Here is a 21,778-nt window from a genome sequence, read left to right on the forward strand (position 1 = left end):
CGTCCCGTCGTCCCGTCGCCGCGTCGCCGCGACATACGCGTACGCGCACTCGTGATTGTCGCGCGAGAGGCGTCCGTTCTTTCGCGAATACGCGCGCGAGCCCAGCGGAAAGTTCGAATTCAGTTCGGTGACAGGTAGACGATCTCTCTCTCTCTTTCTCTCTTTTTCTTTCTCGCGGCGAGCGGAGAGACCAGAGAGAACGCGGTGACGCGCGTTGGCCGCGATGTGCCTGCTCCTTTGTTCGACGTAGCCGCGGAGCCCGGAGTGATTTCGCCGAAAATCGACTTTCGCTCGCTCCCTCGCTCGCTCGATCTCCGCGCTCGACGTGCCGCGCTGCTTTTTCCCCGCTGTGTCCGCGCGACGGCGGAGAATGCCGAGACTCGCCGAAATTACGCCGCTCGGCGGCGGCGACGGCGACGGCGGCGGCGCGGCGACGACTCGGCATCGGCACGACCGCCGCTCGACACGAATTCGGATGGAGCGGCGCGAGTGAAGTGAGCCGTGGATCACCGGTGCATTCGTTCTTTACCGATCGTCTCGTGTGTTTGTGTGTGTGCGATAGAAAGAGAGGTGGATATCGACCTGCGATCGATTAGCGCCGAATCCCACGGCGCCTCGTGATCCTCGGGATCGGAGTGAGCTGCACGGTGCGGAAGTGCGCGCCGAGAATCCCAAGTGCGACGGAGTCGTGGAAATCGACAGGAATTTCCGTTGGCGTACGCGGCGAATCGCGTTCCTGTGGTGGCCGGTGCTGGTGTGTCCGTGTGCCTCCGTGTGTGTGTGTGTGTGTGTCTGTGTGTATACGTACGGTGCGAGGTTAGGATCGCGCCGCAGCAGGGCGAGAAAGAGCGGCCTTCCCTTCCTCTCTCGAGGGAAAGGAGAGCGGAAGGATCGGCATTGCCGGTGTGCACGAGCGGCGAGGAAAACGGAACACTGAATCAACGACGGCGGGCGGCGGAAGGGCGGCAGTCCTCAATCGAGATCTGGATTACGCGGGCGCGTCGAGGATCGCCAAGATTTTGCCAATTCGTAAAAAAGGTGAGTGGGGACCCCCCCCCCTCCGAGTGCTCCGTAGGTAAACAGAGAAATCGAGAGATCGAGCGCCGGGATTTTTTTTCTTCCGTTCGGAGACCTCGAGCTCCGAAATTGGCTCGAAAGTTGCACCGAAGTCGGTCTCGAGACGACGTCGCCGTCGCAAGAGAGTTAGGCCGGAGAGAGTTGTTTCCGCTCGCGAGAAACACTTGTTTACGTTCGCGTTTGTTTGCCCTGTGTCTCCAGCAGTCTCCACGCTCGAGTCGCTGGGGCACGATCGACCAAACAACTCCACCATCGGTGGAGCCCCCAAACTATTCGTTTCGAACAGTCTGATTTACACGCAGCTCTCGCCAGAATCTCCCGTCGCGTTCGAATTTCCCACCGGTGTCTTTTCGACGAGTTCAAATTTGTATATCGCGAGCGAGAGCGGCGCCGCTCAGGTAAACAAACTGCCGACAAAATACAAACCCAAACACGCGCGTATCTGAAGGACCACTCGGACCATTAACTAATCGGCTATTAACTAATCGACTTTATCAGCGGTGTTGCTAGCAGTTTGTGTTCGTCAAATAGGAAAACAAATCTATTGCTCCACCCATGTTAAAACTATAGAATATATCAGATCCTATGATCGATTAAATGTAAGCAGATTATTTTTAATATTATGTATATGTTATTTATACTACTTGTGTTATTTTTGTTTAGTAACATCTTTTTCTATATTGGATTATTCCAATTTATAATTATTTACATTATAAAGAAAAAACAGAACTTTCTGTTTCGTTTTAATAAGCTATGTTAATCAGGAGTGGGCGTTACGTGTAAAACATAAATAATTACGTGTATACGAGCATATGATGTATATTATGTAAACTTTACGGTTACGTGTTGTTTATGTAAACATCGAAGGTTCAGATTTTATCAGAAATAAGGGAAATTATATTTCATTTTTCACTTGTAATACAGTATATTTTTATTTTATTAATAATAAAATCAAATATATTAATAATTTTATTACTTAATTACTTTCTGCATCAAATTATATTTAATTTGCGATAATTTAAATTGCTTAGATTATAAATTATATCATATATTTATCAATATTAAAATCAGATGTATTAGCAATTTTATAACTTGTTTTTTCTACATTGAATTAATCCCATTTATAACGATTTACATTACTTAGATTATAAAGAGAAAAGAAAAGAGAAATTGCTATTTTATTCTAAAGCTGTTTTAATCAGGGTTGCGTTTACGTGTGAAAAATAAATAATTTACGTTATGTGTATACAATGCAAATTATGTAAATTGTATTTTACTGTATTTTACGTGTTGTTTATATAAATAATAATGAATCGATCATAGAAGAATCAGATTTTATCAGAAATAATAAAAATTATATTTTATTTTTTATTTTTAATATATATTTTTATTATATCAATATTAAAGTTAGATATATCAATAATTTTATAATTTAATTTTTCTATATCGAGTTATCTAATTTATAATAATTCACATTTGTTATTTATATAAAAAATTCGTGTGAATATAACATAAGCAATACGTAAATCTCCATGCAGACGTAATCTTGAAATTTATGGCAACTCTCAACTTTAATTTCTATATTGGCAACTCCCGATTGATTTAATCGTCGATTAAAATTAATCAGAGTTGGTCGAAGTAGTCCGAAGATCGGGACATGGGACACTAGAACCGCTTGAATCATTTTGTTTCGCTTGTCATTTTAATTGTTTTATATTTTACATAATATTTTGGAATATTACGTGGATATAATACAAGTAATTCTAATAAAGCAAATAATATCAAAGTAACTCTCTACTAAGCGAAAACTAGAATAGGAAATTATCAGATGAGGCGCCTTCGGCGGTATTAAGACATCTTTAGACAGCGTTCGCTTTGGCGCTCACGGCGCTTTTAAGCATCATTTGTCTTTGTTTAATATTCGATAAACAACGAGGATGCTTAAAGGGTTGTGAGCTCCGAAGCAAACGCAGTCATGACGTCTAAAGACAACTTTAAGATGTCTTAATCTTGAAATACTACTCATATTTTTCTTACATTAACGTAACTCTGGATGAAAATTTATCCTCGTAATTAAGATTTTTTTACTTTTTTTTTATGTCTGCTTTATAAATTGCAAAGTTTTAAAATAAATTGAAACTATTAATGAACTTGAACCAACACTATTTTCGTGTGAAAATATTTATTAAACGTTATCTTAAGCTATCAAAATTTCAATCAACAGTAAAAAAAGTACTTAATTTGAATTTACTTAAGTGAAAATTCTGAATCTCCCTTATAATTAAACATTTTTTTACGCCTTTTTTGCTTTACAGGTTTCGAAGTATTAAAATAAACTGAAATGAACTAGAATGAATTTGAGTCAATACTATTTTAATATAAAAAAATCTTATTAAATGTTAAATTTTAAGTTATTAAAATTTTAACAGCGATATTGTGCTCATACTAAACTTGAATTAATTTACTTAGATGAAAGTTCTTTCACATAATTAAGAATTTTTTTACACTTTTTAGTTTAATAGGTTTTAATATTTTGATAGCCTAAAATATGTAATAAGATATTTTTAAAATAGTGTTAGTTCAAGTCTAGTCCAGTTCCAATTTATATTAACAGCTTGTAATTTATAAAGTAGACAAAAAAATGTAAACAGAATTCTTAATTATGTGAGAATTTTCATGCCAGTGAATTAATTCAAATTTAGTACAGTTTTTGCTGTTAAAATTTTGATAGCTTAAAATAACGTTTAATGAGACTCCTACTTTACGTAACAAGGTGTTAAAATAAACTGAAATTAGAACGTGAACCAATACTATTTTAGTATGAAAAAAATCTTATTAAGCGTTATTTTAAGCTATCAAAATTTTAACAGCGCAAACTGTACTAAACTTCTTGAATTAATTTACAGGCATGAAAATTCTCATATAATTAAGAATTTTGTTTAATTAGGAATTTTATTATGCTTACTTTGTAGATTACAAGGTGTTAAAATAAATTGCAACTGGAATTGTCTTGAACTAACGCTATTTTCAAAATATTTTATTACACGTTACTTTAAGCTATAAAAATTTTAAAATGTATTAATTAAATTGTATTGAGTTACATTTGGATGAAAATTTACCCACGGTACCATTCCAAAATCAATGGCCTCTTTTTAAGACTTACATCCCGATTTTGTATTTTGTCTGAGAAATATATCGCTGACGATGAGTTTCCCTGAATTCTGGATTCAGACGAGCGTCGCGGCGCCGAAAAAGGCGCTCGATTCTCGCGTCTCTTTTCGACATTCGATAACGCCTCGGGAACTTTAATCCCGAGCAAAGCACAGCAGCCGTAAAAACAGCAGCCGTAAAATCCCATTGAACATGCTACGGTAGCTACTTCGGCGTCGCCGCCGCTGATTCGGACCGATTTCGCCATCGCGTACGCTCTCCGGTTAGCGTACTTTCGCGAGAAAGCGGCGTAGCAGCGGCGGAAACACACAATTCCACCGCGCGTGAGTCCCCGTTCGTGAGGAAAAGCTGACCCGCCTGAGAATTAAACCCTTTTACACTTTAGGAAAGCGTTGCGTCGATCCCGGCGTGTTTATGAGAGCGATTTCTAATTCGAAATTCTTGTAGGTACGTACACTCTGAAAAGAAAAAAAATAGCAATTGGAACATTGAAGAAAGCAACACTCCAATTACGCGTTACAAAATTGCGACAAGAAAAATGAATAAGTAGCAAAGTGAGGGGACATAATAATGTTAGCCATTTCTGATAATTATACGGTTGGATGGACTACAAAAAATAAAATAGCTGTATTAACGAGAATTGTGCATGTAATGATATTATATTCGTACAAAAAAATGTGTTACAATGTATCATCGCGGAACAATTAATGATTCGTTTCAGATAAATGTTTGTCTAAACCGGAAGAGTATAATTGTCAAGCTATTACGAAAGTCCTTGTGTGAAGTCCATATAACTATGTTATAGTTGTCCCATTGTTTCACCACTATTTAATAGTTTATATAACTAACGAGGTGGCGTTAACGAATTACCTGCTCAGGTGGCGTTAACGAGCCAACATATATAGTTCAATTAACAGTTTCTGTACTGGTTGTCACAGCTACAATATTAACAATAATAAGTTGAATATTGTTTCTTGTACAAATATTAAGTTATTTTGATAGTCCTTAAAATCTTCGTGACTTTATAAAATGTTTATTTGGATTTAAAACTTCCGAGTCGTTCCGTTATAGTTGTTAAAAGTATTTTGTTTCTTTCTGAGCGCATCTCGATTATAAATTAATGTCGCAGCATTATATTTCAGTGTAATATACGGGATGTGCTTCCTGTAACTCGATCATTTAGAATATCTCTGTTATTTTTAATGATACAAAAAGATGTCAAAGGAAAAGGTTGCTCTTTTTGAAGGGAAAAATATTATAGCATTTTTTTTATGCTTATTATTTGACGAGCTTTTGAAATCGTTAGCATTTTTTAAAAATGGGATGGTATATTTTTATTAATGTAATCTAATTCATAAAAAAACATTCAATATAGAGTTGACCTTTTATTATCTTCGTTATGACTTTAATAAAAATATGCTATCTTATTTAAAAACAAGTCTGTAGAGAGAGTCTGAGTTACAGAAAAGAAGATATAGAGTAGAAGATGGTGTTACAAACTGTAAATATTATGGTCATTTTATCATCTCCGTTATTAGGTGACAAATTTTAGTGATTATTTATCATTTAGTAGTCTGCTGTTATCACACGAATGTATGTACATCGAGTATTTTTTTTGTTATTTAACTTTTTATTTAGCTGTACATATTTTGAATTATGCATAATTAAACAATAATATGGGCCCTTTTGCGCACTGACGTTTTAATAGGACTAACATGGCTTCTTTTTCTTTTCATATCAAGTTTTCATCAAGTCCAGAATCTATTGAAGAACAGTTTGATGAATGTGTGTGTATGTGTGTAACCGCTGAATTTTCCATTTAAAATATTGATTATTAATAAAGTTATTGTATAAAATGTAAATGAGTGGCCATAATGAGTGACCACTTTCTTCTTTATATGTATATGTGTGTGTGTGTGTGTGTGTGTGTGTGTGTGTGTGTGTGTGTGTGTGTGTGTGTGTGTGTGTGTGTGTGTGTGTGTGTGTGTGTGTGTGTGTGTGTGTGTGTGTGTGTGTGTGTGTGTGTGTGTGTGTGTGTGTGTGTGTGTGTGTGTGTGTGTGTGTGTGTGTGTGTGTGTGTGTGTGTGTGTGTGTGTGTGTTGTGTGTGTGTGTGTGTGTGTGTGTGTGTGTGTGTGTGTGTGTGTGTGTGTGTGTGTGTGTGTGTGTGTGTGTGTGTGTGTGTGTGTGTGTGTGTGTGTGTGTGTGTGTGTGTGTGTGTGTGTGTGTGTGTGTGTGTGTGTGTGTGTGTGTGTGTGTGTGTGTGTGTGTGTGTGTGTGTGTGTGTGTGTGTGTGTGTGTGTGTGTGTGTGTGTGTGTGTGTGTGTGTGTGTGTGTGTGTGTGTGTGTGTGTGTGTGTGTGTGTGTGTGTGTGTGTGTGTGTGTGTGTGTGTGTGTGTGTGTGTGTGTGTGTGTGTGTGTGTGTGTGTGTGTGTGTGTGTGTGTATATGAAATCGATATATTGTAATATATAGAATACGCAGATAATTAATAGAAAACTGTATCAACTAGATGAAAGGTATCTCAGTGCTTGGTTCGTAATAATGTAAGAATAATTTTGTAATTTGCGAATAATTTTATATACATTTATTATACCGACTAATGGGCTACGTTTGTCGTTCTCATTTCAGTAATTCTTTTCTTGTACGTACATTTTTCACCACTGTTTTACATATTTCATTTAATTTTCTTTTGAGAAAAGCTCCATCCAAGCCTGAACCTTGCAAACTTATTTTATTCTACCTGCAAGAAAATATAAGAGCACACGGTTTGAAAAAGTGCCGGATCTACTGTTCGCTGTCGACAGCACTCAGTGTTTGCTGAATCCATTTGTCTTTATTAGCTGTATTCACATTTAAAAGATGTTATACGAAACGCACAAATGGAATTTTCCATTTCAACAGTCGTTAGATGACTTATAGCGAAAATCTGCTGAATAAGTTTTCACGCTCGCGGAATCAATTGTTTCGCAATTGCAATTTACAATCGGCATCTCCGATTATCACTTATTATCACTCATTCCGATGTTTTGACGAAATACAGACAATTTACGCCACGCATGAGTAGTAATAGATCTTTTTTTCTCTTCTCTCACATGTTTTCCACTTTTCTGCAATTTTTTATCTTTGTTTTTCGCACTTTGGAATCTGCGGTTTTTGCTTCGTCGGTTCGAATTCTGCCCTAAAGCTATTTTAGAGAGGCGCAAATTTTTTAACAGCAAGCAGCTTCTAAACAGTTGTGTGCTGTGAAAAATATCAATAAGCAGAGTGTTTATTGTTGGAAAAAAATTGGGAAAACCTGTAATTTTCTCGGGAATCTGGGAATTAATTTTTTATCCTTGAAAATCCATGATTTTCAGGGGATTTTTTTGGTACTTACAACAAAATTTTTAGGAAACTTTATTTTTAAATTTAAATTCTCTCCTTTACTCATAAAATTGTTTTTTTGATAATTTTCTTTTAATGATGCAAAATCAATTGGCAATAAATATAACATATATGTATATCCATATACATTTTCTTGTTACTCGCAAGTTTTTATGAAAAAAATTAGTGATAGTAGAAGACAATACATTGTTCTAAATTAGACGTTGTGTTTTTAATCACCTTTCGAATTTTATACTTCCGGAGTTAAATCCATGTATAGATATCGTTACATGTCACATTTATATATTCATATTATTACATAGTTATATGTTCATACGCTTATATCATACATGTTTATTTTACGTATCTTTAACAAAGTGTCAAAACTAGTTGTGTATAAAATAATCATATCTGAAAGACGTTTGTCTCGAAACTGTTTAATTTTTCTTTATTTGATTTCCAAAAATGACGTTGTTATTAACCTTTTTTAAAGTAAATAAATTATTTGTTCAAATGATTTGTTTCATTTAAACAAATAATTTTTTAATTTAAACAAAGTACTGATAGAAAAACAAGAAATAATTTAGATGTTCTAGTTTTAAAAATATGTTTTTCATTTAAGAAAAGATTTACGTTGCACAACTAAATTATTATTTTTTTTTAATTCTAATAAAAGGAACAACCAAGACATTTCTTCAAATCAAAGAAACTTTTCTTTAACCATATAGCAATGCACAAACATTTCTTTGATTCAAATAAATATTTTTTAAATTGAAGAAACTTTTCTCTGGGTAGAAAAAGAGAAAAGTTTTTCCTTATAAGGAAAGGTGTAAAATAAATTTATTTCAAATCTGTATTAAAAAATTCTCTAATTCTTAGAATTTGAATAAATCTGGAAAATCAGGGATTTCTTTTTCAAAATTTGAGAAATACCCTGATACGTTTTAATCGATTAAAAGAAATTCACTTTCGCAAAATTAAATCTTGAGAGCACGTACAGGGATATCTTTACTGACAAGTGTCTTGTCTTTTTCAGAAGGACACACGGACAGGGATGGCATGAGGGAGGGCTCCGGCAACGTTGCCGACGTGGTGAGTGAATTTAATACATTTCTCTAAAGTAGTGATTTACTTTAGTTTACCTTTGATAACCGGGAAAGGACGCGCGTGCAAATTTTTTTTATATTTTTCCCGCGTTTGGCCTTCGCATCTCTCGTACATGAGAGTCTTGGCCGATGGTCTCTTGAGATAGAGTTCTTCTAAGATGATTATCGTCGTTATCTTTTGGCATCTCGCGTCCAAAGTGACCGCGTTGGAAACAGCCGCGCGGAGTATTTTCGAAAGCCTCCGGGCTGTTGGCGTCGAGAAGTAGGCTACCGGGTTAATACTCGGCAGAGAGACGAAGCGAGAAAGAAGGGAAGGGGAAAGAAGGAAATGGAGAAAAGCGAGTCGTACGAGAACGCAGAAAAAAAAGAAGAAATTTAATATCGCATTACAGATATAATTGATCCGTAACGGAACATATCGCAACGGCTATCTTGATCGCGTACGCGATTTCTTGCGTTTATGTTTCACCGTGGCAACTCGGCAGAGAGATGACACAGTGAACTCGTGAGCCCGGAAGGGACGGAATGTACGACACAGTGCAAGTTTGAACTAACGACTTGCTAAAGGAACAAAAGCGAGTCCGCTGTGTATAGCGTAGTAGATAGTAGTGAAACACGAATGCTTCTCTAACTTTGTGAAAAATCAGACGTATTTTATTTTTTGATATTTTACTATTTTTTCGCTTGAAGTAATTTAAATGAAACTTCGTAGTATTTCTCTTTTCGCAATTTTTCCTGCTGAAGGCTCGAACAAATTGAGTCGGTCGTTAATTAAAATAACGAGTATTATTTATATAGGAATGCGGACACTAATTAAACAATGCGTACGAAGTAATATCTGCCGATCTATTAATTCCTCCACCATGCACATTAAAATTCCGCAATGGATTTTCTCTCATTAAAACTTATCGAGCTTTTTTAATTTTAATAAATTGTGGAAAGCTTTTATTATTAAACTTTTACACTCCCTTTGATACATTTCTGTTCGAATTCTACATTGTATGTTTAATTTTGTGTTTTGAAGGGGAGAACGTTTAAATGCAGGAAAAATCTTTAGCATAATCTTACTAGAATACTACAATGGAACCTCAACAATAGCAGATTCAATTGTAGAAATTCTAAATTTACCAAAGACACAGGATAATTTTAATAATTGGCCGTAGTTATGCAAGACACATCCAATTCACATGAAGTCTCTTTCGAGAAAAATGCAAATAACACTTGATGTAATTTATATAATAAAAATGTAAATAAAAACTTTCTTTATTAATTTTAGACACATATCAGGTTTGCATCTTTTTTTGTTAAATATAGAAAAATGCACGGATTACCCAATGATCACAATACTTAAAACATTATAATTTTGTGGGTTGGACGTTCTCGCATAACAATTTGAAGGTAAAATTTTAATTGATTCACACGATTCCTGAACGATAAAAGAAAGGTTCGCCGGGAGGAGTGTTTTCGTCACTTTACATTAAATTTGCCAGCGGCATCGTACATTTTATTTATCACGCTCGAGTTGCGATTCAACGAGGTATGAATTGCTGGCCGAAACAGCAATATTTGTGGACTAATTATGGAACATTCGGATATTGGATAGTAATGCGCGCTAATAAAACACAGAGTCGTTCTATTAACATACCAATAACATTGCAAACCCTTTTTATTTCTCGAATAAAGTTTACTTGCAACGTTGTTAATGGCTTAAACTGTTCGATAGAGGACACATTTGGCATTTATGGCGAAGTTTTGAAAGTTTGAATAAAAGTGCTTGATTGATAACTGTTCTAATTACGATCGTTAATCAATTACGAGAATAATCGCAGAAATAATCAATTGTTATTGTTGTAACGCGATCATATTCAGTTTTGCACAGGCGCGGCGACGAAGCGCGACAGCAGTTTCGGGATAGAGTGACAGGTGACAGCAGTCGTTGCTCGTTTCCTCGTTACTCGCTATTCATTATGCAATACGCGACAGAATTAGATCTCGTTATCGCTTCGTACGATTTTACGGCGTCGAGTCGCGGCCGCGCGTCGTAATAGACATGAATGTAATCGATATTAATCGACACACACGGCGCAGATCGTCCTGTGCCCGCTAGCCGGACCGATCGCAATTAACGGTACAGTATTAATTAGCGGATTTATCTGCGCCGCGTGGATACAATGTATCGTCGCCATAAATTGTACGTATCTCGCGTTCCATTTGTTTCGTTAGTGCGCTTAAACGAGATTTGGATACGTTTCATCCGCGAATACTGGCGCAGACCATATTATTCTCCTATCTCTTGAGCATGGAAATCGCCAAAAATGTATTGCCAATTTAAAAATGGGATTATTAGATGTATCATTGTGTTAGATGTGCACGTTAATTTAGTGCTTTTTTTCCAATTTAAATTCAGAGTATTTACAAACAGGTGATAATTCAACCGGGTTAAGTTTGAGGCAAAATCCGCATGAAGGATAATTTCTCAGCCTAAAGCATAAATAACATCTTTTATCTTCTTTGCGGCACGTGGCCGAGTATTGTGCTACAAAAAATTTTCACTCCGGAACCTTTGATGCTAATTTTTACACGTTTTATGAGCCACCAGCTTTTTCATGCAGAGCAGAACGAATCATTTCCGTGGCTTCGGCAGCATTATTTTTTAATGAAATGCGAAAAAATGCAGTACCTCAAATGCTGTTTTTCAGACTCCCATCACGTTCACTGTTTTGTAAAGCTATATCGTCTGCTTCGCCAAGATATATAGTGAGGTATATTCTGAAAATGTAAAGATCTATACTTGAAAACCGCAAAAGAAGAGAGAAATATTTAGTTTAAAAATAAAGTTATAAGACACTGAATATAAAAGCATCGAATAAAAAATTTGTACGTCTAATAAAACGCAATATTATAAATTATACTTTATTCTTTAGAAAGTTATAACTTTTAATTTTAATCTCATTTTTACATTTATATATTATTTATATAATATTAATAACAGGTACAAATATTAATATTGTAAACAGAAATTAAAGATAAAAGTATAAAAATATAACAAATATTGCGTATAATACTTTTATTAAAGAATTAAAAAATTTTCGCATAAATCATATATGATCTTTTTATAAATCATGTATCTTTTTTTTATTTTATTGAGCAGAAATCGTTCGCTAAGTTAGCAGCCTCTTTTCTGAATTTTATTGTAAAGATGCAGAAATCGATCTTAGAAAATGTCTCTCTCTTTTTTAAGAATTTATAATAGAACGACTCTACTCGCGAGTCGAGCGGAACGTACGGTCTGGGGGATATGAAAAATTCTTTCGTATCGTTATTATTCCGTATCGTTTGAGTAAATTGCAAAAATGTATCACCCGTTTAAAAGCGAAGTCATAGGATGATCGTATCAGTAAAACATATTGCATACAGTCTTTTTAAGAAACTTGTGTATTTTTCAGTTTTAATCTTATTTTTACATTTATATGTAATAATTTTGATAACAGATATAAATATTAATAATTTATAAAAATTTGATATAAAAGTATAAAGTAACAGAGGTCGCTTGATACATTTATTAAAGAATTTTTTCGACATGTGTTTGTAAATCGTACAATATTATATTTTTTCTTTTATTTTGCTGAGCGGAAATCGTTCGCCAAGTTAGTAACCTACTTTTTGAATTTCAATATGCGGAAATCGATCTTGCAAAATGTGTCTTTCTTTTTTTAAAGAATTTAGAACAACTCTACCCGTGTCGAGCGGAACGTACGGTCTCCGATATGAAAAATTCTCAGTGAACTGCATACGATATAGTCTTTGATCACGTATATGTGAAGTACCGGCGACCATACTTTATCGATAAGATCTGTTATCCAGCGTATCTAACTTTCCCCGACACTTTTTAAGTTTCTCGCGCTGTGTTTCGATCAAATGCATCCAAGCGAGATAGAAGTAAATATGTTATCCCGTTTTACATTTAACTGCTGCGACATGAGAGCACTAAAATGTTGGATACAGATCTAAACACCGCTAACGGTGGCATCTTCATAGTTACGTAGTCAAAGGATGCACCTAGCATAACTAGTGCTTTGCCTTTAGGCATTAGACGCGTATAGCTCTGAGGTTAACCGCTAGAGAATTTTGGTACTCAAGATTGAGTTTATTAGTAAGAATTAGTTAGATATATTCTACGTATTGCCTAATTAGTATATGATGATTCTCTATGTAATTTTCAAAAGCTTGGAAAAGGATGTTTATTAATATCCTTCCTACATGAAAAAATTTATTATTTTATTATAACGATTCAGTAAATTAACCTTAGCGGCATAATCCTCTTCACTTACAACTGTAAACATTGCTATGCATCAAGATTTCGTTCATTTAAAAGATAGATTTTATCTCTTTTAGCGTTACGATATTTCTAAAATATTATGTATACGAATATTATTAAAAATCAAAATAATATTCTAAGAATATTATTCAATATTTTTAATATTATTTTAATATTATGGGAATATTGTATTGATGTTATATGTCCGTTTTTATATAATATTTGTGGTATATTATTTTAATGACTGTGGAATATCATGAAGATGTTCTACGAATATTATTGTGATCAAAAATTGATGTGAATTATATGCATAGAATATTTTCATAAACTTTATAATTATTATATTTCAAAGTTATAATATTCCCGATAATTTAAAATATTGAAGCAAATAATATTATTTACTTCTTACATAATTTTTATATAATATTATCAAGAGCGAACACATAACCATTTTTTATTAATATTAAATAATATTTCAGGAATATTATTTGGTATTAAATGATATTGTAGCACTTATAGGGATTGCACAGTTTTTACATTGAGCCAAATATGTAATTCAAAATCAGATGTAAGAGGCATCTAGAACCTTTATTACCATCGTAAAAAAGTCACAAAATCACGATGATCGCGTGGGGTCGCCAACGGCCATTACCGCATCTACAAGATAAGCAAATACGATTTTAATGACACACGTCATTGCTCTCTCTCTCTTTCTCTCTCTTTCCCTCTTTCCCCCTCTCTCTCCTCTTGATAGCGGCGATGGCGGAGGCGGATCCATGTGAACGGCCCCCCGACTTTCTTTTCTCGATCTCTTCTTCTACATGAGCGAATTTGCTCGAATGCGTCGATGGGAAGTTGCGAATGTCAGGAACTGAATAATAATGCTGACACTACCTATATATTTGATATTACTCCTTAATTAAGAAAAGTAATTATCTCAGCGAATGTGTGCTGACTGCATATAGAGCGCGTTGATCTATCTCGTGAGAACAATGAACATATAGAGAGTTAAACCGCTGACCAAATGCGTGTACACTAATTTTACAATGTGCGGGTATTAAGGTAGTATTTCAGTGTGCAGACATTAAGATGATACATATACGCGCATATATGAGCAACGAACGAGTGAATAGCAGCAAGCGCGAGATTAAATTTATTTGGAACTTTCTTTGACGTACTCTCACGTATTGGACTGAAACGCGAATTGAATTCTCTTTGCTTCCCCTGTTCGTTCGTTCATACGCTCGTCTTACAGACGTTAATCTATTTCAATAATACTGGTAAATTATTAGGTTGATGCAAAAAAAAATTGATACGCTTTTCTATCGCGCTTTGATGCATTAAATTAGAAAACTGAAATATACTTTGAAAAGAAAATTAAACAATTTCTCTCTAGATGAAAAAGTATACTGAAGCCCCCAAGGCGACGATTTTGCTTCCAATTTGCTGAAATTCCGTTTTCAACTTTATTTGACAAATATGAGACAATTTCTTGCATCCACCTCATATTATATCGAGAAAAAAAATTTAAACAAGTTGTTTGTTAGATTTATGGGCAAACAATTGTTAACTCAAAATGGCGGCTATATTGGATTCATCATTATGAATTTTGCAAATTTTACATGAAATTTATAATTAACAATTTGAAAAATCTTCAAATTTGATTAATATTTACTCAAACTAATTTATCTTTACATGGCAGTCATATTGGATCTGCCATTAAAAATTTTTGAAATTTGACTTAAATTCGTAATTAGCAATTCAAAAAAACAAAATTGCGAGATTTCATAGAAATCTGTTCTGGTAGAAAAAAATGTGTTTTGAAGGAATTAAAGTAATTATCGATGAATCTGTAATACAATACACTGAATGCAGGTTTCTTGAAGTCTTACAGTATCTTTTATAAATTCCTTTATTCATCATAATAATCTGTACACTAGAAAAATTTTATAAAATTATTAGTGTTTTTCAATATTTTGTCACCTATAATAATTTTTTATAATTTTTGTTACATATTGATATATATTTGTTTGGAAGTTGGAAAGTTGACAAAAAATTGGTTGGTCAATTTTCGATCAAAAAATTACTACTATTGGAACGGGAATCATTATTTTCGTTAAGTAATACCGTAATATTCCTAACCGAAAGATTAGCGCCCGCTGCTTAAACAGGTATTATTGCGTTGTTATTTACAGTAAATAATAGCCTAAGCCCGATAATTCCAACTAATACCTCAGAATTCACTAGCGATTTACTCGTCCGACAGCAAATTCCAAGTTATTTGAACGTTTCACGAGTGCAATTTTGACCCATGTTCGACCATGATGGAATGTACCCATTAGCACGTTGGAAATGGACGTTGCAGTTGTAGTCGGAAGAGGTATAAACCGCCTTTTATCGCAATTACGATAGGGCTATTTGAGGGATGTAAAAATTTGAACTGCATTTGCTTAATCCATTAACGATCGACATCTTATCTTTAGGATAAACGTTTTGTTATAGATAAAAGATAATTGTAGTAATAACTTAATTTTTTAAATATTCAATTTTTAAACATTGAATTATTAAATAATTGATTATCTTCATACTAATCTGAAGCGTCAAATATAAAAATTATAGTTTCGATTTTTTTATTTTATAATTATATATTGTTTAACAGATCGATACACTAAATGCAGATAAAATAACAACAGTCTAAAAAATTGTAGTGAAATACAATGCTTTCTATCAATTTTGTGTAATTTGTAGAGATTGATCAAAAATCATTTATTATTTAATCAATGCTGATTAATTAATAAATTTTTCTATCTCTGTTTAAAAAGTAGATGTAAATTTTTCTAATTGATGCGGTGCCTCGTAAAATGATAAGCTCGAAGTAATCGATAGATAATTTGAATGAATAAATAAGTATGAAGCGTGATGGTGAATTTTAATGACATTTGCCTTTGCGCCAGCGGTGTTTCTTGCCGTAGGCTTATGGTATTATCGCGGCGTTCTATCTAGGTACGTATATCCGCTCCGTAGACACAGGAATTCCATAATGCATACAAATACCTATAGCTGTCGTTTATTGATAGGCGGATGTGCATCCGAGCGTCATACGCGAGTATCGTTTTCACATTTGCCTCGATATTACGCTAAATACCAAAGGCGTATACGCCTCTACTGCAACTCACAATCGGTCAACGACGACAGCGAGCTGCTGCTCCTGCTGATTCGATCGTATGCTAATTTCATTGCTGAACACGTCCGTAGCAATCTTCGACGGTATTAACTCTTTGACACTTTGACTGTTGCGTTATACATGACGCCCGTTTGGAGTCGAAGCGCGATGGTTGTGCAGAGTAATACAATCAAGCAGATAAGCGAGTCTACATGAATAAATTGCAAATGTCAAATGCAATCTTTTCATGCTTTTAATATGAAAAAAAAATTGTTCTCAACGTTCTTCGCTCCGTTCTGAATAAAAATAATGTTGAAAATCTAAGTATTTTTAGTAGCTTTCGTCAAATATGCTTGGATGATTTTTAATTAAGGGTTAGTTGCCAAATGCATATCACTTAAGCTATTTTTATTGTATTTTGTATTTGGTGTTGATTTGGATGCAAATCAAAGTTTGAAATTATAGTATTAATAATTTATCGAAAAAGTAGTTAGATATTCAATAATTAATAAATAAGAGTAATAAAAAGAACATCGAGATAAAACTGACCTGAATTTATTTTTGTATTGGCATATTTTTTCGCATAACAATTACTAGTTTTACTATTATTATTTATCAGTCTTACATTAGAATCATTTCTTTTTAAAAAAATTTGTGATGAATTTACGAATTAGGAAACTTGATAGAATTTATCGATTTTATAATAATTATAATTTATTTATTTTTATAATAATTATAAATATGTATATACAATGAATGTAAAATATTTTACAACAAGCCCTCTTTTATGAAAAATATAACAATTCAAAATAAAATTGCATAATTATAAGTTGACGAAAAATTTACTTTTCAGATATACCTGATTTTCTAAAATGCTGATAGCATGCATAAAACAAAATAAAACTTGTTAAATTTTTGTCTGTATTATTTATTTTTTATTTACTTTTTATTTTTGTCACAAAATGTTGATTATAATGTTGATTGAAAAAAAAAAGTAAAATATTGAACAGATGCACTTTAGGAGACCGGTACGCATTCAGCAATACATCGCGAGATAAATGGTCAGTGTTTATTTAACAGATTTCAATCGTTACCTCATCAAGAATATTCATTAAGAATTAACTAATCAATTTTTTATCGAATTATTAAAAAAAAAAATTTTATTGAGCTACAAGCAATCTTGTTCTAATTAATTAGGTAACGTTGTAACGTAACTAACATTTACAGTAAGAGAGTACTGAGCCGTATTAATGGGTTAACTGTATCAAATGGCACTCCTTTCCATTTGATCCGAATACCATCGCTCTTTGTCTCGTCTTTGTCCGTGTCGGCTTTTGCTCGTGCTGCTTTGATGAGCACGCATTCCCCGTCCGTTTGCCATCAGGTAGATTTCGCGAGTGACGTTTACGACACACAACACGACACAATACGACAGAGCTGAAGAGACGGAAGAACCGCAAGAGAGGCCTAAGTGCAAATACCTGTTTCCGGAAACAGATAGCTTCCTGCTTTTCGCGCGTAATCCGCGATCGATGTATCGATTGTGTATGCTCTGCTCTTAATCGTAGCCTCTCATCAAATTAACCGAATTAATCCATTAGGTTCTTTCCTCATCGTATCTCCTTTTTTCTCGAGTAAAAAAAATCTAAGAACAATTTTACATACCGTGTGTAAAGTAGAATTTTTTATTTATTCAGTAATAGGTTGAATATTAAATCGATATGTGGATGATACAAAAAATAAGAAGTTCCATTTTTTGAACATTTTTTGAAGCGACTCTTGGCGCTTAATAATATTTTCATGTCAATTATTGTTAAATATATTTTTCAGTTTTGTAAACTGCTGCTGAGATATGATTATGAGACTTAAAATATAATCGTAAATTGAAGCTAAACATAATATCTCACACTAATTTAATCGGCGAATTTAATTTTCGCAATAAGTTTTAAGGCGCTTGTAGCAGGATCATTATTTTTGACGATCAAAAATTAATGTGAGATATTTCCAGCTTCAATTTACGCTTGCGTTTTAAGTTTACCGATAATCGATATCGGTACGTAGCTTATAGAACTGAAAAATATATTTAATAATTGATATGAAAAATTATCGAGCAACAAGAATCCGCTTCGAAAAACAGCATTTCTTGTTGTTTCATGTTTATTTCAGGTTTATTCTTCTTACTTGCAAAAAATAGTTGATTACGCACAAATATACGTTTCGTTCATTTATATCTTATCGCTAATTAAACGTAGATCACTATGGATTTTAAGTTAAAATCATTTGCTGATTTGTTTGATAAATACTCACAGCTTGGCAGAATGCGTTTTCTTAAAAAGGAGAACTGATAGTGTTCCAATATAAACCGATTACTATATCAGTAACTGACACCGCATGAAATGTTATCAGTTAATGATACGCAATAATCAGTTTATTGAAATACTTTATCAGTTCTTTTCTTCACGGGTTTACAATACCTGTTACGTATCATAGGATTCTGTCTTCCCCTTTTACTCCCCCTTTTTCTTTTAATACTTTTTGAATCGTTCGATATCACTTGTCACGCCGCCGTGCGCTGTCAACATTCGGCAGATACGATGCCCCACAATGGCATCGGTTTGCGGTTGTACCTATCCGTCGCCTTTTCCCGCGACGGGAGATAAAAATCCACCGGAGATGTATACTCCCACGGGAGGAATGGCGAAGGGAGGGAATGGCGCGCGAGGGAGAGGATCGGAAACGAATGGGGGAGAGAGGAAAATCGGACGAGGCGAGGACGGGAAGAAGAGAGAGGAAGGAGCGACGCGATCCTCTCTCGGATTTCTCACATCCAAGCCGGGAGACTCTTGTGCCGTTTCTTTGCCGTTTTCAGCTTGCGAGCTGTACGCTACTTCAAGTAAAGTTTCACTATCCGCAAAATGATCTATTTCCTCTCGCCACTCGAAGCTTTCTTTAGCCGATAAGACTGTTGCGCCGATGGTCAAAGCTACAATTTCTTTTTATTTCGGTTTTCACGAGCCGCAGCGATCAACAATCGTCGCTTTTCAAACGCGCGTAAAACAACAACGACAAATCATTTCATTTGAAGCGAATATCTCTAGTGTCTACTGTCTAATCGCATGAAATAAATTTGGATAATTGGAGACGACTGACACTGAAATAATTCTAGATTTTATGCTTCGCGTGCACGCAGGAGAGACGTATAATATTGTACAATGTGTGCAGACGACTCTATTATTCCGTCCCGTAATTCCTCATTCTCCGTATCTCCCAATGAGGAAGCGTGGCAAACTTTACTCGACTCAAAGTATCTTGACAGCCCTATTCATCACGTAAGGTAGCACTCAGATCCATAACACTCAACACGGTAATGACTGCGAGAGCTCAGTGAGAGCTTTTATTTCGCGAGACGTGTCGGCGTCGCGTTGATGCATCGATTTACGCATCTATGGACATCAGCGCGTGTGTACAATCCAGTGAATGCAATTCGCTCGTTGCAGATGCATCGAATGAGCGCGAGTCCAGTAAACGTAATCGGGCTATATGGGGCGATGCATTCAGTGCGTTTGCACCGAGAGAATTAATGCACCTGGTTGTATGCGTCGCGTTCATAGCTACTTCCTGCATACAAGGTGTGCTGGGTTAACCGGACGTTCTCCCCGTGTTATTTGGACATTATCTAGCGAATTGAATGAATGATGCTTCAGTAATAGAGATTATTAATTGCAGTGAGGATCAAAGTATTTGAAAAACGTTTAGAGATAGAGATAATTAAAGAGAGAGAAAAAAATTTGTTGGATTGAACTTTACATGTGTTGTACGGTTTATACAGAAATAAACTTTCAGTTTTGAAAAAAAAAAAAAGATAAAAGTAAAAACTAATTGAGAGGAATAAAAATAGTTTGAAAAATAATATACCACGTGCATGCATGCACTTTTCGATTTATATAATATCTCTTCTGCGCACATTTAAATGTTGCAATTAAAAATTCATGGTTTAATAAACTAGAAATTACTGCGTAGATTTTTGGAAAAACTTGCTTTTTTCGTAATTTTCTGGAAAAAGTCCCTTTGCGTGAATTGGAGAACAAGTTTATTCTCTCATAATTTCCCGCGTGCGTATTCAACCGTGTAATTAATACGGACGTATGCAAATGTGCAATTTACGACTAGCAGAAAGCGCCATTTTATTTTACGTCTTTTTTTTACAGCCACCAAAAGCCGTCTTTTCACATATATAAGTACATCAATCTCTTGATTCATCCTTCGACACTGCCACGCGTAAAAAAATTTTCGTGGGTAAATATTTGACACAGAAATCATTTTCTCTTTATAAATTTTTGAAACCGTTATCGTTTTGTGTATTTTACTGGAAAAATTTTCCGCTTATCAAAGTTTTGTTTATTACCCTGGTATTATTTCTGGTATTATTTTTGTAGAATATTTGGCTCTCTAATTAATGCGGACATATGCAAATACGCAACACATAACAGGTCAGACAATGTAGTCTAGTATAGTATATATCACATAATCACATTGTTTTAATGTCGGAAGCACGTAATTATGTACGTTTATTTCATGATTTACGCTCCAACTTTTTTAATGCGATTTTATTGTTACGCGCGACCAAAATCTCCCTTTTACTGAAAAAAAAAACAGTGTTAAATATTAGTATCAAATCAATATATTTTATTAATCTTAAGTATCAGCAAAACATTTGTAAATTTTATTTTAATATTAATGATAGTAATTTAAAGAGCACGATATGATTGTTTTGGTATTAATATTATTAGTATTATAAAAATTCTAATTTTTTTTAAGATATTATTTTTATTTGATTTTATTCCTCTCAAATTACGAAATTTATTATTGAATAATGAGAATACATTTTTTTAAATAAAACTATATAAAATTTTTCATATAAACAAGTTATGTCTATTTAACGCTACATATAATCTCATTTCAATATTTAACATTTTAAAAATAAAAATATTGAAAAAAAATGTTTTTTTCTGTGTAATTTTCATAAAAACTTTATAATTTTTTCGTATTTGATATAATACAAATAAACGCTTTTTTTCAAAAAGTTTACATGCGAGAGGTCGATATATTTTTTTATTATTATTTCCGGACATTTATTCGTTTAATTAACACGGACGTATGTGTGATTTAACAATGAAGGCGGCGAAACGTAATATCTCTGTAATTTCATATTGTCATATTTTTCTTAAATTGGTATCAGATTCTTACGCAAGAGTACACATTTCTGTCGAATGATGAATTTCACGCTATACCTTTTTACGTAATTGTACTCCTGCGTGATGAAAAAAAATTTCACTAAAATATATTAAAAAAACCAATTAGAATCATGAGCTCTTTTTTTTTTTTAATTTAGCCGCGCACTCTAATTTCTGCAATTTATCTGTTAAAACTCATATTTTCTTGTGTGTTTACACCGGTATATATATTTTCGTGTAATTTCCAAATGTGCAATGCACAATATTCAACCCCGTTTGATTGATGCGGACATATAAAAACGCGGAACGCAGAGCGTACGAAGATAAAAATGTCGCGTTATATCGC

The 21,778-nt window shown here is 34.2% G+C and overlaps 1 protein-coding gene across 1 annotated transcript in view; it reads left to right on the plus strand.

Annotated features, from left to right (window-relative positions):
• The first annotated feature begins 533 nt into the window (after nucleotides 1–533).
• LOC105201768 (dual specificity protein kinase splA) overlaps nucleotides 534–21,778 on the plus strand; it is an 81,128-nt gene continuing 59,883 nt past the window's right edge. The window contains exons 1-2 of the mRNA XM_011169959.3: nucleotides 534–1,038; nucleotides 8,648–8,703. Of these exons, the coding sequence (XP_011168261.2) occupies nucleotides 8,671–8,703 (33 nt within the window). The 5' untranslated portion in view covers nucleotides 534–1,038; nucleotides 8,648–8,670. The remainder of the gene's footprint in view (nucleotides 1,039–8,647; nucleotides 8,704–21,778) is intronic.

The sequence above is a fragment of the Solenopsis invicta genome, chromosome 12, assembly GCF_016802725.1.
Source record: "Solenopsis invicta isolate M01_SB chromosome 12, UNIL_Sinv_3.0, whole genome shotgun sequence".
NCBI lineage: Eukaryota > Metazoa > Arthropoda > Insecta > Hymenoptera > Formicidae > Solenopsis > Solenopsis invicta.